Source organism: Nycticebus coucang, chromosome 18 (genome assembly GCF_027406575.1).
Source record: "Nycticebus coucang isolate mNycCou1 chromosome 18, mNycCou1.pri, whole genome shotgun sequence".
Lineage (NCBI taxonomy): Eukaryota > Metazoa > Chordata > Mammalia > Primates > Lorisidae > Nycticebus > Nycticebus coucang.
Window position 1 is genome coordinate 28,449,757 of NC_069797.1, and position 22,878 is coordinate 28,472,634.

Consider the following 22,878-nt stretch of genomic DNA (forward strand, 5'->3'; position numbering starts at 1 on the left):
AGCTATGACACCATAGCACTCTACCGAGGGCAACAAAGTGAGACTCTGTCTCCAAAAAAAAACAAAACCAAACAAACCCCAAAACATACATAATGCATTGGAGACATAATTGACTCTTAAAAATATTGAGTCTTGGGGCAGCACCTGTGGCTCAGTGGGTAGGGTGCCAGCCTCATATACCTAGGGTGGCGAGTTCAAATCCAGCCCTAGCTAAAATACAACAACAACAACAAAACAAACAAACAAAAAAAAAGTATTGAGTCTTGGCAGGTGCACTGGCTCACACATGTAATCCTAAGCACTCTGAGAGGCCGGGTGAGGTGGGTGGATTGTTTGAGCTCATGAGTTCAAGACCAGCCTGAGCAAAAAGCGAGACTCTGTCTCTACTAAAAATAGAAAATCTGAGGCTAGGGGGTGGTGCCTGTGGCTCAGCAGGTAGGGCGCCGGCCCCATATGCCGAGGGTGGCGGGTTCAAACCCAGCCCGAGGGTGGCGGGTTCAAACCCAGCCCCGGCCAAACTGCAACAACAACAAAAAAATAGCCAGGCGATGTGGCGGGCGCCTGTAGTCCCAGCTACTTGGGAGGCTGAGTCAAGAGAATCACCTAAGCCCAAGGATTTGGAGGTTGCTGTGAGCTGTGACGCCATAGCACTCTACAGAGGGCGATAAAGTGAGACTCTGTCTCTATAAAAAAAAAAAAAAGAAAGAAAATCTGAGGCTAGAGAATTGCTTGAGCCCAAGAGTTTCAGGTTGCTGTGACCTATGATGCCACGGCACTTTACCCAGGGCGACAGCTTGAGACTATCTCAAAAAAAAAAAAAAAAAAAAAAAAAAGAAAAGAAAAGAAAAATTGAGTCTTCCCAGGAATATGAGTGCCTTTCGATTTTAGCAATCTTTTTGTTTTAGATTTCTCAAAGAAGTATCTGATTAAATTTATTCCCATATGCCATATATTTTTATTGCTTTTGAGATAAGGTGTTATATTCATTAGTTTGTTTTTTTATTTGTAGAGACAGAGTTTCACTGTACCGCCCTTGGGTAGAGTGCCGTGGCGTCACACAGCTCACAGCAACCTCTAACTCTTGGGCTTATGCAATTCTCTTGCCTCAGCCTCCCCAGCAGCTGGGACTACAGGCGCGTGCCACAACGCCCGGCTATTTTTCTGTTGCAGTTTGGCAGGGGCTGGGTCCGAACCCGCCACCCTCAGCATATGGGGCCGGCGCCCTACTCACTGAGCCACAGGCGCCGCCCTAGTTTTTTTTTTTGAAATGAGGCTCATTGTGTTGCCCAGGCTGGTCTTGAACTCCTGGCTCAAGTGACAGTCCCATCTCATCCTCTGGAGTAGCAGGGACTACATGTGGATGGACACCGCCACACTCAGCTAATATTCATTAGATTTTATTTATTTATTTATTTATTTTTGAGACAGAGTCTCATTTTGGTACCCTTGGTAGAGTGCCATGGCATCACATGTGACCCAGCAACCTCAGACTCTTGGGCTCAAGTGATTCTTTTGCCTCAGCCTCCCAAGTATCTGGAACTATAGGTTTCCACCACAGTGCCTGGCTATTTTTAGAGATGAGTCTTGCTCTAGCTCAGGCTGGTCTTGAACCTGTCATCTCATAAAATCCACTTGCCTTGGCCTCCCAGAGTGCTGGGATTACAGGTGACCAACTGCATCCAGCCTCTATTCATTAGATTTTAAAGTTACTGATGATGTATACAAAAGCTAATAATTTTTATATATTTATCAAGTAATAGGACACTTGGGAATTACTTTTTTAGATCTATTAATTTTATAGTTGATTCTCCTCATCCTTTTAAGGAATATAATCATGGGCTCCTGCTGGATGCTTTTATCTTACTATGTTTTTCAGCTAAGAACATTTTCTAGCGAATTAAGTTATACTACGGCTAGTCCTATTTATTATTCCTCTAACCTCTCTTCTTTTTTTTTTTTTTTTTTTGTGTGGTTTTTGGCCAGGGCTGGGTTTGAACCCGCCACCTCCAGCATATGGGACAAGCACCCTACTCCTTGAGCCACAGGCGCCGCCCTAACCTCTCTTCTTAACTTTCAGCTTCTAACCCTATTGGTGCGTGACTGCGAAGGTTGAGGCTGTGTAGAAATGGGAGCTTTAAAATTCTTTGCTTTAAACTGATGAGATAGTTAGGTTTGAAACCTCTGGGGAATGATGACGTAGAGAGTGAAATGTGGGCTCTGATGGAGGGGGTGCTTCAAGGGGTCAGGATTGGGGTGCTGTCCACAGTGAGGAAGGAATAGCTATCATGCTATATGCAAATAATGCATATTTACCTTATAAACATACCTCTGATAACTTTTTCAGTGACTTCACCATTATTGGTTTTATTTGGAGTTCCCACCTGCTTTTAAATTAACCTCAGTAATTTATATTTTTCACAAAATCATTTAAAATTTAATTTCAAATTTATTAGTAAAAAGTTGTATATATTTCTAAATAGCCTTCATATCTGTGGCTTATTCAATCAACAAATATTGAGCACTTTCTATATATTAGACATAGAAGTTTGGACTGGGGATATAGTGTTAGAAAAATTGACTTGTCCCTTCCCTTATAAAGTTTACAATCTAATGGGAGATGTGTAATAAGTAGTGTAAAAATACGTATGTATTTATAATTTTTTTTTTTTTTGAGCTGAGTCTCACTTTATTGCCCTTGGTAGAGTGCTATGGCATCAAAGCTCACAGAAACCTCCAACTCCTGGGCTTAGGCAATTCTCTTGCCTCAGCCTCCCGAGTAGCTGGGACTATAGGCGCCCACCACAATGATCGGCTATTTTTTGTTGCAGTTTGGCCAGGGCCGGGTTCAAACCTACCACCTTGGGTATATGGGGCTGGTGTCCTACCCACTGAGCCATACGCGCTGCCCTGTTTTTATAAATTTTAATAGGTGCTAATAGGGTTATGATAGGGTACTGCTATGCTTTGAATATGATTTGGTTTATTTTACCCATGAAAACTCAGGCTGAAATTTGATTACCAATGTGGTGTTTGGGGAGGTGGAGCTTAGTGTTTGGATTATGTGGGCAGATCCTTCACAAATGGGTTGGTGCTGTTCTGGAGATCTCCCTCTGGTGAGACAGGATTAGTTCCCTGAGAGAACTGGGCTGTTAGGTAGCCAGGCAATCCCTCAGGCATTTCCCTGTCTTGCATGTATTCACGTATTAGTATCTATTTCCCCTATGTCCTTCGTCATGTTGTGACACAGCAAGAAAGCCCTCACCAGAAGCCAGGGCCATGTCCTGGACCTTCCCAGCATGCAGAACCACAAGTTAGAACCCACCCCCTTTTTTTTGAGACAGGGTCTTACTCTGTCATCGGGGCTGGAATCTGCAGTGGCAGGTGTGTGCTACTATGCCTTGCTAATTAAAAAATTTTTTTTGTAGAGACAGAATCTATGTTGTCCAGGCTGGTCTTTAATTCCTGACCTCAAGTGATCCTCTTGCCTCACCCTCCCAAAGCTGAGGAAGCATCATATTGTTTATGTATGGATGAGATTACAGGAGTAAGCCACAGTACCTGGCCTTAGGTATGCTTTTCTAGCAACACTAAATACATTAAGACAGGTAACATAAAGAGGAGCCTTATTAAGATCAGGGAAATAGGTCAAAGATCTTTCTGAAGAAGTGTAATTTTTTTTTTTTTTTTTTAGAGACAGAGTCTTATTTTGTCACCCTCGGTAGAGTGCTGTGGTGTCACAGCTCACAGCAACCTCCAGCTTTGGGGCTTAGGTGATTGTCTTGCCTCAGCCTCCCAAGTAGCAGGGACTATAGGCGCCTGCCACAATGCCTGGCTATTTTTTGTTGCAGTTTGGCCAGGGCCGGTTTTGAACCTACCAATCTCGGTATATGGGGCTGGTGCCCTACTCACTAAGCCACAGGTGCCACCCTGAGAAGTGTAATTTAAGTTAAGACCATATTTTGAATGGGTTTTAGCCAGGCAGAGTAGAAGGAAAAGTGTTACAGGTAGTGAGAATAATGTATGTGATGGCTTAAAGAAGGGAAAGCGGGCTGGGCACAGTGGCTCACAACTGTAATCCTAGCTCTCTGGGAGGCTGGGGCTGGTGGACTGCTTGAGCTCAAGAGCAGCCTGAGCAAGAGCAAGACCCCATCTCTGAAAACTAGTTGGGCATTGTGGCGGGTACCTGTAGTCCCAGCTACTCAGGAGGCTGAGGCAAGATGATCACTTGAACCCAAGAGCTTGAAGTTGCTGTGAGCTATGACGTCATGATATTCCATCCAGGGCCACTCAGTAAGACCTATTCCTGGAGGACAAAAAGAAGGAGAAAAAGAGCTAGGTATATTCTTGGAACTAAAAGGTGGGTAATGTATCTGAAAATAGAGATCAAAAGGGGAGTGTAATAAGTGATAATAAGGACAGTGATGCTGGCAGGGTCAAGATCACATGGGAATATGATTCATGGATCTTTTTCTTAGAATAATGCAATGTCACTAAATAATTCTGAGCAGGTAAGTAATGTGTTAGAATTTATATATTTAGAAAATTATTCTGGGCATACTGTGGTGAATGAAAGAACAAGAATGAAATCAGGGTTTCCCTGCTAACAGATATGGCAGCTGTCCACATGAAGGATAAAGGAGCTTGGATCACAAAAGTAGAAATAGAAAAACATAGTTACTAAGATGTGTTTTGGAAAAACAAACCCATAGGATTTGAATAGGAACTTCCCCAAAGAAGATATAAAAATGGCCAAAAAACACATAAAAGGATGTTCAACATCACTAACGATTAGGAAAATGCAAATCAAAATTACAATGCAATACCACCTCACAGCCTTTAGGATGGCTATATCAAAAACAAAACAAAAGAAACCAACCCAGGAAATAACAAGTATTGACAAGGATGTGGAAAAACTGGAACCCTTTATTCCTATTAGTGGGAATGTAAAATGTCACAGGTGCTATGATAAACGGTATGATGCTTCCTCAAAAAATTAAACACAGAAATATCATCTGACCCAGCAATTCCACTCCTAAATGCAGACCCAAAAGAACTAAAAGCAAGGTTTTAAAGAGATACTGTACACCCATGTTCATAGCTGCATTATTCATGGTAACTAAAAGGTATAAGCAATCCATTGTCCATTGATGGATGAATGACTATACATAATGTGGTATATATATACAATGGAATACTATTCACCTTGAGAAGGAAATTCTGACATGTTATAACATGCATAAAATTTGAGGACATTATGCTAAGTGAAATAAACCAGTCACAAAAGGAGAAATAAAGACAATCCCCAAGTTACAAACATCCAACTTACATACACCTCACACTTATGAATGGAGGTAATTATATGTAATAGGTACATTTACCTATTACGTAATTCAACTTAAGTACTTACAAATTCAATTTAAGAACAAACCTACAAGAACCTATCTTGTTTGTAACCTGGAGACTGCGTGTACTTATATGAGGTACCTAGAGTAGTCAAATTCATAGACAGAAAGTGAAAGAGTGGTTGCCAGGGGATGAGGAGATGAGGGAATGAGGATTTATTTAATGGGTATGGCATTTTGGAGACTGACTGTACAATGGTGTGAATGTACATAACACTACTGAACAATACACATAAAAAATGGTAAATTTTACATGTATTTTACCACAATTAAGAAAAAACACCAAAAAAGGAGATATATTTTGGAGGATGTGGTTAATTAATTCTCTTGTTTCTAAGTGATAGAACACCAATTGGAACTAGTTTAGGCACAAGATGAGGGTGCTTAAATTTACTGGCTCACAGACTCCAAGGAAGAGTTGAATAAACCATGAGAAAGGCAGGAATATGGAGCTTCAGGAACAACTGGAACCAGGGATTTGAGAGCTTCTAGGACTCTCAGTTTCTCACCTCTGCTGCTTTCTGCAAGTCGGCTTCTTTTTCATTGCAGACCAGCTGGTTCCATATGGCAGGACATGTGGCTGCTGACAGCTCCTGTGTTTTACGTTCTACAGCTTCCATGCTGGAGAGGAATTTTCTTTCTTCCTCAGTTTCAGTTCAAAATATTCTGGGTAAGGACTCTGGACCATCTTGGCCCAGGATCAGTGGCCAAGGGTGTGAGATTATTTAAAACAATACTATATAATAGTCAAAAATATTTACAGAAACATGAAAAAGAAACAGAATGAGACCTCTAACACAATATTAGTTATGTACATTTAAAACACACATACATAAAACAATATTATATATTATTAAAAAATACATGTATACTGAAAGACATATATCAATATGTTAAAGTCACTACCTAAGGAAGGAGGGAAGGAATATGAGTAGAAATTGAAATTAAAAAAAAAAAGATAAAATGAGAAAGGCCTTGTTGATGATAGTGTGTGAATAAACTAGCACAATAGACTAGCTCAACTCTGCACTTGAGGGGAAAAAAAGCAGCAAAGAAAGGATAGCAGGAAAAAAAAAAAAGGAAAAAGAAAAAGTACTGCTGAGTGGGAGTAAGGAGCAGTTTTCAAGTAAAAAGGAAGACAATGTTGGGGAGATGATTCCATAAATGTTCATTATATACTGGGGAGGCTGAGGCAAGAGAATCGTTTAAGTCCAAGAGTTTGAGGTTACTGTAAGCTGTGATACCATAGTACTCTACTGAGGGTGACCTAGTGAGACTCTGTCTCCACTTAAAAAAATATGTTCGTTGATATGGGAAGTAGAGTTATTAAGAATAACTCTTAGGGCCTGGGTGTGGTGGCTCACGTCTGTAATCCTAGAAGTCAGGGATGCTAAGGCAGGTGAATTGCTTGAGATCAGGAGTTTGAGACCAGCCTGAGCAAAAGCGAGACCTCATCTCTAAAAATAGCACGGTGTTGTGGCAGGTGCTTGTAGTCCTAGCTACGTGGCAGGCTGAGATAAGACAATCGTTTGAGCCCAAGAGTTTGAGGTTGCTGTGAGCTATGACGCCACATCACTCTACTGAAGGCAACAAAGTGAGACTCTGTCTCTCTCTTTTTGTGCAGTTTTTGGCCGGGGCTGGGCTTGAACCTGCCACCTCTGGCATATGGGGCCTGCGCCCTACTCATTTGAGCCACAGGCACCACCCGAGACTCTGTCTCAAAAAAAAACCTCCTGGGTTTTGACTTAGATGGTAGTATTCTTTATTGAGATTTAAGACTGGCAAAGAAACAAGTATTTGAAAGGAAAATAAGAGATTTGGTAAGTTAAGTTTGAACTACTTATGAGACATCCAAGAGAATGTCTTTTTTTTTCTTAATTACTTTTTGCCAGAAATGTCTATTTTATAATCTATTTTATTTTTGAACAATAGACTCTTTACCAAGCACAGTTCTTTCTTCCTTATTCATTTATTTTATTTTTGTTTTCCTTTTATTGTATTTTTTTGCCTTAACTTATTAATTTTCTTTATTTTGAGACAGAGTCTCACTTTGTCACCCTGGGTAGAGTACCGTGGAGTCAGCTCACAGCAACCTCTAATTCTTGGGTTCAAGTCATTCTCTGGCCTCACCCTCCCAAGTAGCTGGGACTACGGGTGCCTGCCACAATGCTCAGCTATTTTTAGAGACTGGGGTCTTGCTCTTGCTCAGGCTGGTCTTGAACTTGTGAGCTCAGGGCAATCCATCTGCCTGGGCCTCCCAGAGTGCTAGGATTATAGGCATGAGCCACCTGCCTGGCCTATTAATTTTCGTTTTTTTTTTTTTTGTAGAGACAGAGTCTCACTTTACCACCCTCGGGTAGAGTGCCGTGGCGTCACACAGCTCACAGCAACCTCTAACTCTTGGGCTTACGCAATTCTCTTGCCTCAGCCTCCCGAGCAGCTGGGACTACAGGCACCCGCCACAACGCCCGGCTATTTTTTTTTTTTTTTTTTTTTTTTTGGCTGGGGCTGGGCTTGAACCCGCCACCTCCGGCATATGGGACCGGCGCCCTACCCGTTGAGCCACAGGCGCCGCCCCCGGCTATTTTTTTATTGCAGTTTGGCCGGGGCTGGGTTTGAACCCGCCACACTTGGCATATGGGGCCGGCGCCCTACTCACTAAGCCACAGGCGCCGCCCTTAATTTTCGTTTTTTAAATAAAAGCATTTAAAGCTACACATGCTGGCCTTTACCTTTAGTCTTTTCCTTTTTGACCCATTAGTTATTTAAAACTGATGTTTAAAAAAAAAATTCCAGGCTTGGCGCCTGTGGCTCAAGTGGCTAAGGCGCCAGCCACATACACCTGAGCTGGCGGGTTCGAATCCAGCCTGGGCCTGCCAAACAACAATGACGGCTGCAACCAAAAAACAGCCGGGCGTTGTAGCGGGCGCCTGTGGTCCCAGCTACTTGGGAGCCTGAGGCAGGAGAATCGCTTGAGCCCGGGAGTTGGGGGTTGCTGTTAGCTGTGATGCCACAGCACTCTACCCAGGGCGACAGCTTGAGGCTCTCGTCTCAAAAAAAAAAAATTCCAGGCGGCGCCTGTGGCTCAGTCAGTAAGGCGCCAGCCCCATATACCGAGGGTGGCGGGTTCAAACCTGGCCCCGGCCAAACTGCAACCAAAAAGAAAAGAAAAAATAGCTGGGCGTTGTGGCGGGCGCCTGTAGTCCCAGCTACTCAGGAGGCTGAAGCGAGAGAATTGCCTAGGCCCAGGAGTTGGAGGTTGCTGTGAGCTGTGTGAGGCCACGGCACTCTATCGAGGGCCATAAAGTGAGACTCTGTCTCTACAAAAAAAAAAAAAAAATTTCAGGGCGGCGCCTGTGGCTCAGTGAGTAGGGCGCCGGCCCCATATACAGAGGGTGGCAGGTTTGAACTTGGCCCCAGCCAAACTGCAACAACAACAAAAATAGCCAGGCATTGCGGCAGGCACCTGTAGTCCCAGCTACTCGGGAGGCTGAGGCAAAAGAATCGCCTAAGCCCAAGAGCTGGAGGTTGCTGTAAGCTGTGATGCCACAGCACTCTACCAAGGGGGACAAAGTGAGACTCTGTCTCTAAGAAAAAAAAAATTCCAAGTGGTTAAATTTTTTACTTTATTTATGTTCATTCAGTTCTAGTTCTATTACTTTTTGCTCAGCTAATGTGACCTGCACAATTTTTATGTCTAGAAACTGAATTTCTCCCCCTCTTATCCAAATTTGCTTTATTATCTTTTGGATTACCCACACATAATATGTAACCAGATCTCTATTTTAAGAATTTAAAAGTATGAGGGTGGCACCTGTGGCTCAAGGAGTAGGGCGCCGGTCCCATATGCCAGAGGTGGCAGGTTCAAACCTAGCCCTGGCCAAAAACCACAAAAAAAAAAAAAAAAAAAAAAAAAAATTAAAAGTGTGTAGAGCTGGGTGGCGCCTGTGGCTCAAAGGGGTAGGGCGCCAGCCCCATATGCCGAGGTGGCAGGTTCAAACCCATCCCCGGCAGAAACTGCAAAAAAAAAAAAAAAAAAAAGAATAAATAAAATCCAATGCTCTCAAATTAAAAAAAAAAAAAAGGTATGTAGAGCTTTCACTCTTTTTTTTTTTTTTTTTTTTTTGTAGAGACAGAGTCTCACTTTATGGCCCTTGGTAGAGCGCCGTGGCCTCACACAGCTCACAGCAACCTCCAACTCCTGGGCTGAAGCGATTCTCTTGCCTCAGCCTCCCAAGTAGCTGGGACTACAGGCGCCGGCCACAACGCCCAGCTATTTTTTGGTTGCAGTTTGGCCAGGGCCGGGTTTGAACCCGCCTCTCTCGGTATATGGGGCCGGTGCCTTACAGACTGAGCCACAGGAGCCGCCCGAGCTTTCACTCTTGACTATCAAATCTCCTCTCTTCCACAAAGATGACCACTTATAAAAGTTTGCTATGTATTCTTCCACATCCTTTTTTGATGTATTTATGTAGAAATTAACATATACAATAATTTTAGAACCATACTATACATATATTGTTCTGTAACTTTCTTTTTTTTTTTTTTTGTGGTTTTTTTGGCCGGGGCTGGGTTTGAACCCGCCACCTCCGGCATATGGGACCTGCGCCCTACTCACTGAGCCACAGGCGCCGCCTTCTGTAACTTTCTTTTTAAAGAAAAAAATATTTAACAATACCTTTTTTATTTTTGAGACAGTTTCATTTGTTGCCCTCGGTAGAGTGCTGTGGCATCATAGCTCACAGCAACGTCCAACTTTTGGGCTCAAGTGATTCTCCTGTCTCAGCCTCAATACTGTTTTTTTTTTTTTTTTTGAGATAGGGCCTTGCTCTGTTGCCCATGGTGTGGTACAAGTGGCATGCACATAGCTCACTGCAGCCTTGAACTTGGCTTAATCACTCCTACCACTTCAGCCTTCTGAGTAGCTGGGACTACAGGTGTACACCATTATACCCAGCCAACAATATATCAATACATGAAGATATTTCCATTCTTTAAACTCTAAAGGTTTCATTGTGATACAGGCCTAAATATGGTTATCTTTTCATTTCTTTTTCTGTTTTTGAGACAGAGTCTTTGTTGCCCTAAGTAGAGTGCCGTGCCGTCATAGCTCACAGCAACCTCAAATTCTTGTGCTCAAGTGATCCTCCCAGGGCAGTGCCTGTGGCTCAGTGAGTAGGGTACTGTCCCCATATACCGAGAGTGGCAGGTTTGAACTTGGCCCCGGCGAAACTGCAACAAAAAAATAGCCAGGCATTGTGGCAGGCGCCTGTAGTCCCAGCTATTTGGGAGGCTGAGGCAAGAGAATCGCCTAAGCCCAAGAGCTGAAGGTTGCTGTGCACTATGACGCCATGGCACTCTACCAAGGGCAACAAAGTGAAACTCTGTTTCTTAAAAAAAAAAAAAGATCCTCCTGCTTCAGCCTTCCAGTTGCTGACTACTGGCACCTGCTGGCTAGTTTTTCTATTTTTCCTAGCAACCACGCCTTGTTTTTCCTCAGGCTGGTCTCTAACTTCTGAGCTCAGGCAATCCACCCTCTTGACCTCCCAGCATGCTAGAGTTATGGGCATGAGGCACCATGCCTGGCCTTTTCATTTCTTTTTAAACTGTATTTCATTTATTCTTTACATCTGAGAATTCAAATTTTTATTTTAGTAAATTTTCCTCTATTATTTGGTTATTGCACTTTTTCAGTCGGCTCTGTTACCATCTCCTGGAACTTGCATTTAATTATTAATTTATTGAACCCATGTGTTCCATCCTTATATCTCAGTTTTCATCTATTACCTGTTCTGTCTGAGTTAATTTTCCTGAGCTGGTGGTAATTTTTGGCACATCTAATCAGCAATTCACTGACACTGTTGCATTAGATTGGCAATCTCTAGGCTAGGAGAGGTGGCTCATTCATGCCTGTAATCCTAGCACTCTAGAATGCGAAGGTGGGTGCACTGCATGAGCTCAGGAGTTTGAGACCAGCCTGAGCAAAAGGGAGACCCTTCTCTACTAATAGAGAGAGAAAAATAGAAAAACTAGCCATGCGTTGTGGTAGGCATCTATAGTCCCAGCTACTCAGAAGGGAGGCAAGAGGATCGCTTGAGCCCGAGAGTTTGAGGTTGCTGTGAGTTATGATGATGCCTTGGCACTCTACCCAGGGCGACAGAGTAAGACTGTCTCAAAAAAAAAAAGGGCAGTGCCTGTGGCTCAAACGAGTAGGGAGCCGGCCCCATATGCTGGAGGTGGTAGGTTCAAACCCAGCCCCGGCCAAAAACTGCAAAAAAAAAAAAAGTTGGCAATCTCATTTCTCCTAAGAAAATTTTCTCGTTTCAGATTATTTTCCATTTTTTTTTTTTTTTCCAGAGACAGTCTCACTTTATCGCCCTCAGCTCACAGCAACCTCCAACTCCTGGGCTTAGGCGATTCTCTTGCCTCAGCCTCCCGAGTAGCTGGGACTACAGGTGCTGGCCACTACAACCCTGCTATTTTTTTTGTTGTTGTTGTTGCAGTTTGGCCGGGCGGCGCCCTACCCACCGAGCCACAGGCACTGCCCCAGATTATTTTCCATCTTTAAAAACAATTAATGCAATATCCTCCCAAATTAGAGTGTGAAAACGAAGTTGCTTTAACATTTCTTCCTATTTCTCCCAAATTAGTTAGCAAAGGTTGCCATTTGCTCTGACTATTCAAATCACTTCCCTTCATTTGAACTATTGAATCTTTTCAAATATCTATTGACTTTTTCCTTATGCTTAATTTTCTGGAGACAAAGCATCTGTTACCAAAGAAGAATTGAACAAGTTATATCAGAGATTGTTCAGATCTTTTAGGCTCAGACTAAGGAATCCTTGGTAACTATTCTTTGATGGTTTACAGATCTAAAGGAGTTGTATGGGACTGGGAGGGAGCAACATGTGGAGGCAGGCAGCCTTGGGGGAGTTTCACCACACCACAGGGGTTCAAAGATAAGAAAGTTGCAGTCTCTCTCTTCTGGGCCAGGCACAGTGGCTGGGTACCTGTAATGGTCAGCTTGAGCTCCAGAGTTGGAGACCAGCCTGACCAACGGCGACACCCCATCTCTACGAAAAATAGAAAACCTAGCAGGGCGTTGTGGAAGGTATCTGTAGCCCCAGCTACTCGGGAGGCTGAGGCAAGAGGATTGTTTGAAGCCAAGAGTTTGAGGTTGCTGTGAGCTATGACGCACCGGCACTCTACCCAGGGTGCCAAAGTGAGACTCTATAAAAAAAAAATAAATAAAATTATAATTCGGGCGGCGCCTGTGGCTCAGTCGGTAGGGCGCCGGCCCCATATGCCGAGGGTGGCGGGTTCGAACCCGGCCCTGGCCAAAACTGCAACCAAAGAATAGCCGGGTGTTGTGGCGGGCGCCTGTAGTCCCAGCTGTTCGGGAGGCTGAGACAAGAGAATCGCTTGAGCCCAGGAGTTGGAGGTTGCTGTGAGCTGTGTGATGCCACGGCACTCTACCCAGGGCCATAAAGTGAGACTCTGTCTCTACAAAAAAAAAAAAAAAAAAAAAAAAAAAATTATAATTCTTCTGATCTAGTTAACATTTTAAAGATGGGGGGGAAAGCCAACCTGAGATTCGGGGAAGGAATTTTTTCAAGAACCAACAGTGACACAGAAATTCCCAAATCAACTTACATACCTCCTGATGCATTTCCACTCAACTCACTCCCTCATTAAAAGCCAACATTTAAAAAAAGTATACATTTTTTAAAAGCGAGGAGGCATGGGGAGCAGTTTACCATAGCGGAAAGAGACGTCCTCTGGTTCTTATCAGCTGTATCGCCCTGGGAATTTACTCCAGTTCTCTCAGTTTCCTTATCTTACAAATGGCGATAACATTAACTACTCTTACGAAATCTTTACGGTCCCCAAGTTAAGCCTGGGGCACGATTCCGGGCCCGTGGCCAGAGGCACTGGCCTAAGATGACTGAAGGAGGCCAGAATGCGGGGTGTCTCTGTCAACCCGAGTCCCAGACCGCACCAGTATTCTCGGTGGCCGCCACCACAGCAGAAACAGCCACCGCCGCGAACGCCCACCTGGCCCGGCCTCACCTCACCTCACCCGCACCGCGCTTCCAACTCCAGCCTCGGCGTACCTTTCCCGGCTACACCTCTGCGCACGCGCCGCGCCCCTCTGTCCCGCCCAGGCTTGCGTTCCCCGCACTGTCCCTCGCGAACGTGCGTTCAGCGCTTTTCCTCCCAGTGCGGCCACCGTCGTTGAGGGAGGGGAGGAAGGTGGGGGCGGGGAAAAGGGTGGGAGGAGGGTGAGCGCGCGCGCCGCCCGTCCGTCGTGGTTTCCTGGCTGCGCGAGGAGGTGGTGGAGTGGCTGCAGCTGTAGCAGCAGCCGCGAAGATGGCGGAGGGGTTGGAGCGTGTGCGGATCTCCGCGTCGGAGCTGCGAGGGATCCTGGCCACCATGGCTCCGCAGGCCGGGAGCAGAGGTGAGTCGCGCCGCCCAGCTCCTGGGCCGGGCCTGCCCGCCCCGCCTCCCTCTCCTCCTCTGCCTCCTCCCGGCTAAGTCCGCGGCGCTCCGGAGCCCCCGCCCTCTTCCCCAACAGTGGGGGCGGGGGTTGCGGGCGTACCCTGGCCTCCGTACCAGCTCCGGTGTCTGGGTTGGGTCGGGCACAGCCAGTCTTGGCCTCCGGGAGCTGTGGACCTGAGTTTCTGCCTCCACCCTCTTTCTTACCGCGAAGGTGACTGTCTCCCTTTGCCTCAGCCTTCTCCGTCCAGTCGGAGGTTCTTCAGGTGCCTGGAGACGCGAGGAGTAGTGGGTCTGGTGGAGGCCCCCGGGTTTATCTTTCCCATAGGAATCACCCATAGGCCTGCCCGCGCCATCTCTTTAGCGTCAGAGAGAAGGAATTGAGGAGAAGGTTTAACAGGCTGGGACTTCCTTGCTGAACTTTTTTCCCAAGGCAGGTTTCTGAAAACTGCACCGCTGGAGGGATCCAGGACCTTAGAGAGCTGACTCTACTCTGGTTTGGCCTTGGCTTGTGTGCGAACAGTTTTTATCAGAGAGGATGCTCAATTTGCAAGTAAATTTAAAGTCTCCAGCCACATCAGGAAAACTCTAAGATAAAGAGTTCAGTGTTTCACCTCCTCTTTGTTAGGCAGTGGAGTTATGGGTAGAATAGTAGTATGCTAGGTGCCTTCAGGGTTGTGGCCAGTCTGGAAATTAGTTTTCCTTGGTCAACTGAATTGGATTACTCAGGCTGTTTTCTTGCCCTGTTCTGGAAAGTAGCAGCGGCTATTCTACAACCCTCCTCTTCTCCCACTCCCTACACACTCCAAAGTTACTGAAACTGCTGAGGGTGAACTGTTCTGGTGTTAAACTGCTTTATGTCTTCTTGATGAAGCCGTCTTAAATTTCTGAAAATATGGAAGTTATCTTTTTTCTGTTTTGGTACATCTGCGAAAAGTGGGTGTGAATGCTGGAGCATATGATCCTTGTTATGGACTTGTTTTATATTTGTGTTTATAAAACAATGGGATTTTTTTTTTAGAAAGTTTAGAGCACTTCCAAAGAGAGTTGAAAGTGGGCCCCTCACACTGAGGAGAAAGAGCAACAGTTGGATTTTATGTAGCATTCCCTTTGGTATTGGATACTATTCTAAATCATGTTACTTTGTAACTGAAATCTTTAGTGGTTACTTAGTAGTCTCCTCCTGAATAGACAAAGGTAATAGATACTTGCTTGCCTGTCATTCAGTGAGTTCATAGACCCTAGAGAGTGGTGGTTTCTAAAGTCCTGTATAGTCTTTTTTTTTTTTTTTTTGAGGCAGAGTCTCAAGCTGTAGCCCTGGGTAAAGTGCCGTGGTGTCAGCTCACAGCAACCTCAAACTCTTGGGCTTAAGTGATTCTCTTGCCTCAGCTTCCCAAGTAGCTGGGATTACAGGTGCCCACCACAACGCCCAGCTATTTTTTTGTTGCAGTTTGGCTGGGGCCAAGTTTGAACTCACCACCCTTGGTGTATGTGGCCGGCACCCTGCTGACTGAGCTACAGGCGCCGCCCTGTATACTCCTATTTTTGAGTGCGTTAGTCCTTGGTATTTTGAGAGCATGTCATAATCCTTCCATCAGCGTCCAGGGAAAGCTCCTTTATGGAACTTTTTTTCTTCTCATATTCCATCATCATAGTAGCAGTTAGTCTCAGTATTCTAATGACGATAGTCTGAGAGATATTTCCTTGGAATGACTCTACTGGCTGCTGTTAGAGAGTTGGTGAGGATGAGTGGAGTTGAAAAATATGAAGAGAACTGCTTCCTGTTTGCTTCAACAGAAGGTATGTGATTAGGTAATTGATACTCCTAAGAAGAGGATTGTCCTGGTCCAGTTCAAAGAGTGGAGTTGCACTTTTTTGTCTCCCCAGAGATGTCTAGGGCTATGCATACCCCTGTTTTTCTCCCTTTTAATTTTTTTCCACTACCATTATGTGAGAAGGACTTAGCCACTTTGGTAAAATGTTAGAGGCAGAAGAAAAAACTGAAATGGATTCAGGGGCTCTATAGACAGAGAACAGTCTAATTCTGAAAATGTAAGAGATCTTTTCTGGCAATGATGAGGTAGTTTGGGATCTTAGATTTCTGAATATCACTTAACACAAATGAACAGATTTTTCTCCATTTCCCTACCCAAGTATAGGTAGCTCCAACATAACTAAGTTCTTTGCTTTGCCAATTGTTGATCAGATTTTGTAGACCTAGAAGTTCTACTTCTACAGTTATAGAAGTCACTTTCTTCACTAATATTAGTATTTGGATGTGTAATTCTTTTTTTTTGAGAGAGAGTCTCTTATGTTGCCCTCGGTAGAGTGCCATGGTGTCACAGCTCACAGCAACCTCCAACCAGTGGGCTTAAGTGATTCTCTTTCTTCAGCCTTCCAAGTAGCTGGGACTACAGGCGCCCGCCACAATGCCAGGCTATTTTTTGGCTGTAGTTGTCATTGTTTTTTGGCAGGCCTGGGCTGGGTTTGAACCTGTCAGTTCTGGTATATGTGGCCGGCGCCCTAGCTGCTGAGCTACAGGCACTGAGCCTTTTTTTTTTTTCTTTTTGAGACAGAGTCTTACTTTGTCACCTCTGTTAGAGTGCTGTGATGTCATAGCTGTGATGTCATAGCTCATGGCAATCTCAAACTCTTGGGCTCAAGCGATTCTCTTGCCTCAGCCTCCCAAGTAGCTGGAACTACAGGCACCTGCCACAACGCCCGGCTATATTTAGAGATGGGGTCTTGCTCTTGCTCAGGCTGGTCTCAAACCAGTGAGCTCAAACAATCCACCTGCTTCAGTCTCCCAGTGGATGTATAATTCTTGCTTGAGTTTTCTGTTATTTAACTAGAATGACAGTCCTCCCCCTTTATTTTCTACCTTTTCCTCCCCAACCCTCTCCCCAAAATAACAGAAAACACGAAAGAATTAAAGGAGCCTAGGCAGCGCAAAGACAACAGGCGCCCCGATCTGGAAATCTATAAGCCTGGCCTTTCTCGACTAAGGAACAAATCTAAAATCAAGGAGCCCTCTGTGAGTGAGGAATTTAAGGATGAAGTTGTTAATGACAGAGATTCTTCTGCTGTTGGAAATGATACACAACTCATTAAAGGTGCCTGCAAGGAACTGGACAACCAACAGCAGAATGGGCCTATAAACCCAGAAAACAACCACGGACAGGAGTCCTTTTCTAAGATTGCTGGACAAGAGGATCGAAGTCTAAGAATTATCAAGAGAACAAAGAAACCGGACCTGCAGATCTATCAGCCTGGCCGGCGTTTGCAGACAGTTACCAAAGAATCGCCTAGCCGGGTAGATGAGGAAGAAATCCTTAGCCAGGTAGAAAAACTGAGAGTAGAGGAAGATGAATGCAGGGGAAATGCTGTGAAAGAAGAAGTCATGAATAAACCAGACAGAGCAGACAGAGAGAAGAGCCCAAATGGTGACAGAGTAAGGGCTGGAAAGGGAGAAAAAGGAAAGAGGATTGAAAAAGTGGAGGGGATGAAGAAAGCAAATGATGACCCTGCCCAAGGCAAACCTGGTTCTGCAAAGCGCTACTCTCGCTCAGACAAACGAAGGAATCGTTACCGCACTTGCAGTACTAGCTCAGCTGGTAGCAACAACAGTGCTGAGGGAGCTGGCCTTGTTGATAATGGATGCCGCCGTCGCCGACAGGATAGGACCAAGGAGAGGCCACGACTGAAGAAGCAAGTATCTATGTCCTCAACTGACTCCTTAGATGAGGACAGAATTGATGAGCCCAATGGATTAGGACCCAAGAGGAGCTCAGAAAGGAAAAAACATTTAGAAAGAAACTGGTCTGGCCGTGGGGATGGTGAGCAGAAAAGCAATGGCAAAGAAAATCGAGGCACTCTTCGTGTCACTTTTGATGCAGAAACCATGAACAAAGATTCTCCCATGGTGAGGTCCACCAGGGAGGATGAGGATAGGATAAAGCCCGACAGAGGCTCAAGCAGTGGGGGCAAAGTCTCTGAGAAACAGGAGTGCAAAAACCTAAAACAAGAACTTCGGGGTCGTGGTCGCGGCATTTTGGTTCTGCCTGCCCATACCACCTTATCTGTGAATTCAGCAGGTTCTCCAGAGTCTGCACCTTTGGGACCTCGGCTTTTGTTTGGATCTGGTAGTAAGGGATCTCGGAGTTGGGGCCGTGGAGGCACCACCCGCCGATTGTGGGACCCAAATAATCCTGATCAGAAACCTGCTCTGAAGAGTCAGGTGCCCCAGCTACATTTCTTGGACACTGATGATGAAGTCAGCCCTACGTCTTGGGGTGACTCACGCCAGGCCCAAGCATCTTACTATAAGTTTCAAAACTCTGACAACCCCTATTATTACCCCCGGACACCACCAGGCCCTGCCTCTCAGTATCCCTATACAGGTTATAACCCTCTACAGTACCCAGTGGGTCCTTCCAATGGTGTGTACCCAGGACCTTACTATCCAGGCTACCCAACTCCATCAGGACAGTATGTGTGTAGCCCTCTCCCTGCCAGCACCATGAGTCCTGAGGAGATAGAGCAGCACGTGAGGAACATGCAGCAACAGGAGCTACATAGGCTTCTCCGGGTGGCCGACAACCAGGAGCTGCAGCTCAGCAACCTGCTTTCCAGGGATCGAATTAGTCCTGAGGGCCTGGAGAAGATGGCTCAACTCAGGTATGGTGTGTTCTATTCTGGGTAGCGGGGAATGGGGATAAGCTGGAGATATATAGATGGTGATGACTGAGGAAGGTAGAAACGCTTTAGCTGAGCCACTGGGTGTTATCTTCCTTTTACATTGATTTTTGTAAGGAAAAGGTAGTTGGAAAAAGAACAGAAGTTTTGTTTCTAGTCTTAGAAAGGGTTATGTTTCCTGCTTTTTCTTTAAGAAAAAAATCTATCTTTGAGGGAACATGGAATCTCAAAATGGAAAAGGAAAAGACTTTCTTGGGTGCCAAGAAATGAACAGCATATAACTTGTAGTGAAGATCTTATTTCAGCTGTTAAATTTAGGTGAAGACATATGGGGAAAAACTATTTTCCTAGGCATAACTGTCTTTAGCATGACATTCTGCTGTGCAGAGTGGAAACTAGAGTGAATAGCATACCTGGTCACATTTTTGATTTCTTGCCAAGGGAGGTGGTTAATTTGCAGGAAGCACATATTTTGGGTCTAGCCTTTCCTATGGTGTATTTGGAGCTAGAAGTTGCATGTATTTTATTCCAGAGTTGAACTGCTGCAGCTATATGAGCGCTGTATTCTATTAGATATTGAGTTCTCTGATAATCAGAATGTGGATCAGATCCTGTGGAAGAATGCTTTCTATCAGGTGATTGAGAAGTTCAGGCAGCTTCTCAAGGATCCGAATGTTGAGAACCCAGAACAGATTCGGAACAGACTTTTGGAGCTCTTGGATGAGGTAAACTGTCATCTTTTTGTCCTCAGGATAAAGGCCTCAGCACCCTATAGTTGTGATACTTTTTACCACCTGAAATGCTGTGTTTTAGAACAGAACATTGACACAAAACTATGCTCTTTCCTTGGGTTCTAGGCCTACTATGCCGCTGTTGTTTCCTTGGGACGCTAATTTACTGACAATTGGAATTAGTTTTGAGCTTGAAAGCTTTCTGAATGATTTGACCTAGGAGAGAGAGAGAGAGAATGTGTATGTGTGTGTTTCATCATTAAAACTTTGGAGGCTTATTCTGTGAATTCCCTTGTCAAGTTGATGGCCACTAAATACTATATGTACCTCCCTTTACACAGATGTCTGAGTATTAACAGAACTGTGAAAGGGTCATTTGCCCCAGGTTGGTGGGTATATTGGATCAGAATAGGTTGATTCAGTCATTTCTTCTTGTTTTCTCTCTATCAGGGGAGTGACTTCTTTGATAGTTTGCTTCAGAAGCTGCAGGTTACTTACAAGTTTAAACTGGAGGACTACATGGATGGTCTTGCCATTCGCAGCAAGCCATTACGCAAGACAGTAAGCCAGCTTTTTTATTTATCTTAAATTTATTTGTCCATTTAGCAAGCATTATCTATTATGTCCTAGGCACTGTGCTGGATATTGAAGATAATAGAGTGAAAGGTATAGTTCAGTGAGGAACAGAGAGATTAAACCAACAGTTGTAATGTCATAAGTGCTATGATAATAGTATATGCTGAGTGTTGAGAGGAATAGAGAAAAGTGGATCTGACTAAGGTTGGTGGGGTCAGAAACTGTCAGACTGAGTCTTGAATTATGAGTTTGAAGGTGGGAGGGGCAGTTTAGACAGCAAGAGACAACCAGGAGTTGTTGGGAAAGTACAAGAAGTTCAGTATGGACCGGGCGTGATGGCTCATACCTATAATACTAGTGAGACCCTGTCTCTACTAAAAATAGAAAAACTGAGGCAAGAAGATCACTTGAGCCCAAGAGTGGGAGGTTGGTGTGAGCTATGATGCCACGGCACTCTATCCTGGGCAAAAGCTTGAGACTGTCTCAAAAAAAAAAAAAAAAGTTCAATGTGGTAGGGACTACATCATAATCTCTTATATGCCATACTGAAGAGTTTGGACTTCATTCTGAAAGTATTATAGAGCTATTTGATTTTCAGCAAATGGTTAAGATAGATTTGTTCTTAGAACCAATCACTGGCAAATTGGTGGGTTTGGATGGGAGTTGGGCAGGATTAGAGGTGTAGTCAAGTTGTAGGTATGAATTAAGATAGAGATAGCGGAGGTGGAAAAGAAGAGACCAGATTGGAAAGGTACAAAGGAAATAGAACTGAATTGCTGGCTATAAGGGATGAAATTGGAGGTATGAGGAGTCTGGATTATCTCCCAGTTTGTGGCCAAGGGGAGTGGCTACAAAGGAAGAGGTTGGTTCACGTTTGGATATACTTAGGTGGAGGTGTCCAGCAGGAACTTGAAAATGAACAAATGAATGTTCTAGTCTGTCTGGACATCAGGAGAAACCTGAGCTGGTGATAATAGATTCAAGAGTCATCATTGTGGCCATTTCGTGGATGCTGGGTAAGGTAGAGTAACAACAGGACTCCGATCAGAAGGGCGTGGGAAGCAGGAAGATCCACTGGAGCATGAGGACTTGAGCCTCTGCACTTTAACTCTAGATTTCAAAATGCATCGTGATTCCTGTCCGTTGAAGTGTAAGGTTTATTATGTAGGTAATCTTGGAAACAGTGGCAACAAGACTGAATTGGAATGGGCTTTTGGCTATAATGGACCACGCCCGAAGTGTGTGGGTTGCTAGAAACCCTCCCAGCTTTGCTTTTGTTGAATTTGAAGATCCTCGAAATGCAGCTGATGCTGTCCAAGAGCTAGATGGAAGAACACTATGGGGCTGCCGTGTGAGAGTGGAACTGTCCAATGGTGAAAAAAGAAACAATTGTGGCTCACCTCCCTGTTGGGGTTGTCGCCCTCGAGATGATTATCATAGGAGGGGTCTTCCTCCTCGCTGCAGATCTCCAAAGAGGAGAAATTTCTCTCGCAGCCGGAGCAGGTCCCTTTCACTGTCTTGGGATAGAAATCATAAGCTCTCCCAATCCTTCTCTAGATCTTGAAGCCGATCCAGGTCAAGTAAAGGGAAAGAGAAGACCAGTTTTTTTTTTGGGGCCGGGGCTGGGTTTGAACTCACCACCTCTGGCATATGGGGCCGGCGCCCTTGTCCTTTGAGCCACAGCTGCTGCTCGAGAAGACCAGTTTGCAAGAGAAGTGGTGTACAGGAGATAACTTCATTTGGCAGGAGTATGTACAGAAATTTCAAGTTTTGTTTGAGACTGCATAAGCATAGTGCATTTTTAAGATGCGTTAGCTGTTCAAATTTGTTTGTCTCTTGGAACAATGACACAAAAAGTATAATTTGCTATGGTTTGATAGAGATCATATGAGGCATGTAATACCAAGAATTGTTACTTTACAATGTTTCCTTAAGCAAAATTGAATTTGCTTTGAACTTTAGTTTTGCATAGGCTGATGATAAACCTCTAAATCCGAAAACAAACTATCAAAAAAAAAAGAGTTATCATTGTATAGGTAGTAGTTGATGCAGATATTGGGAAGACTGGTCAGAGAGGGAGAATCAGATTTCAAGGTGGAGGTGGGTAAAATTGCCATGTACTATAGACAAATGTTAAGGCTACTAAAAAGTGTCCATTGGATTAGATGACCTTATTAAGAGTTAATTTTGTGCCATCTGTACATATTAATGTTTCATTTACTTTTAATAAAGTTTGTGGCCTTTTTTAGTTTAAAAAAAAAAAAGAGTTAATTTAGGCCAGGTGAGGTGGCTTGTACCTGTAACCCTAGCACTCTGGGAGACCAATGTGGGAGGATCGCTGGAACTCAGGAGTTTGAGACCAGCTTGAGCAAGAGTGAAACCCCATCACTACAAAAAATAGAAAGCTTAGCTGGGAATGGTGGCATGCACCTGTGGTTGCAGTGATATGTTACTCAGGATGCTGAGGCAGGAGGATAGCTTGAGCCTAGGACTTTAAGGTTGCAGTGAACTATGATCATTCTAGCTGGATGATAGAAAACTAGACTTTATCACACACACACAAGAAAAGAGTTAATTTAGTTGGAGAGGGTAGAAGCCAGATTGTAATGAGAGGTAAGGCTATAGAGATAACGAAAGAGTAATATAACTCATTCTTTTTTTTTTTTTTTTTTTGAGATAGAGTCTCACTCTGACCCTGCGTAGAGAGCATGGTGTTGTAGCTCACAGCAACCTCAAACTCCTGCGCTCAAGTGATTCTCCTGCCTCTGCCTCCCAAGTTGCTGGGACTACAGGTGCCCGCCACGACTCCCGGCTATTTTTTTGGTTGCAGCCGTCATTGTTGTTTGGTAGGCCCGGGCTGGATTCGAACCTGCCAGCTCAGGTGTATGTGGCTGGCCGCCTTAGCCACTTGAGCCACAGGCACCGAGCCAAAGTTTGTGTTTCTTGGGTAGCCTACTAACTGATTGTTTTTCTTGAAG

At 44.5% G+C, this 22,878-nt stretch overlaps 2 protein-coding genes and 1 pseudogene across 8 annotated transcripts in view; 2 read left to right on the forward strand and 1 right to left on the reverse strand.

Moving 5' to 3' along the window:
• SRR (serine racemase) overlaps positions 1–13,572 on the reverse strand; it is a 48,638-nt gene extending 35,066 nt beyond the window's left edge. The window contains exons 1-2 of one of the 5 annotated variants that reach the window (XM_053568527.1): positions 13,478–13,551; positions 5,912–6,090 (exon numbers count right to left, since the gene is read on the reverse strand). In XM_053568527.1, coding sequence (XP_053424502.1) covers positions 5,912–5,946 — 35 coding nt within the window. In that variant the 5' untranslated portion in view covers positions 5,947–6,090; positions 13,478–13,551. Of the gene's footprint in view, positions 1–5,911; positions 7,778–13,472 lie in introns of those variants that run through there. The other 4 variants (XM_053568526.1, XM_053568531.1, XM_053568528.1 and 1 more) reach the window with 4 other exon arrangements.
• A 107-nt stretch (positions 13,573–13,679) lies between these two features.
• SMG6 (SMG6 nonsense mediated mRNA decay factor) overlaps positions 13,680–22,878 on the forward strand; it is a 279,430-nt gene continuing 270,231 nt past the window's right edge. Inside the window, exons 1-4 of one of the 3 annotated variants that reach the window (XM_053568504.1) lie at positions 13,680–13,860; positions 16,814–18,575; positions 19,126–19,318; positions 19,775–19,885. In XM_053568504.1, the coding sequence (XP_053424479.1) occupies positions 13,773–13,860; positions 16,814–18,575; positions 19,126–19,318; positions 19,775–19,885 (2,154 nt within the window). In that variant the 5' untranslated portion in view covers positions 13,680–13,772. Of the gene's footprint in view, positions 13,861–15,608; positions 15,699–16,813; positions 18,576–19,125; positions 19,319–19,774; positions 19,886–22,878 lie in introns of those variants that run through there. The other 2 variants (XM_053568503.1, XM_053568502.1) reach the window with 2 other exon arrangements.
• On the forward strand, positions 20,940–22,859 carry LOC128570160 (serine/arginine-rich splicing factor 3-like; annotated as a pseudogene).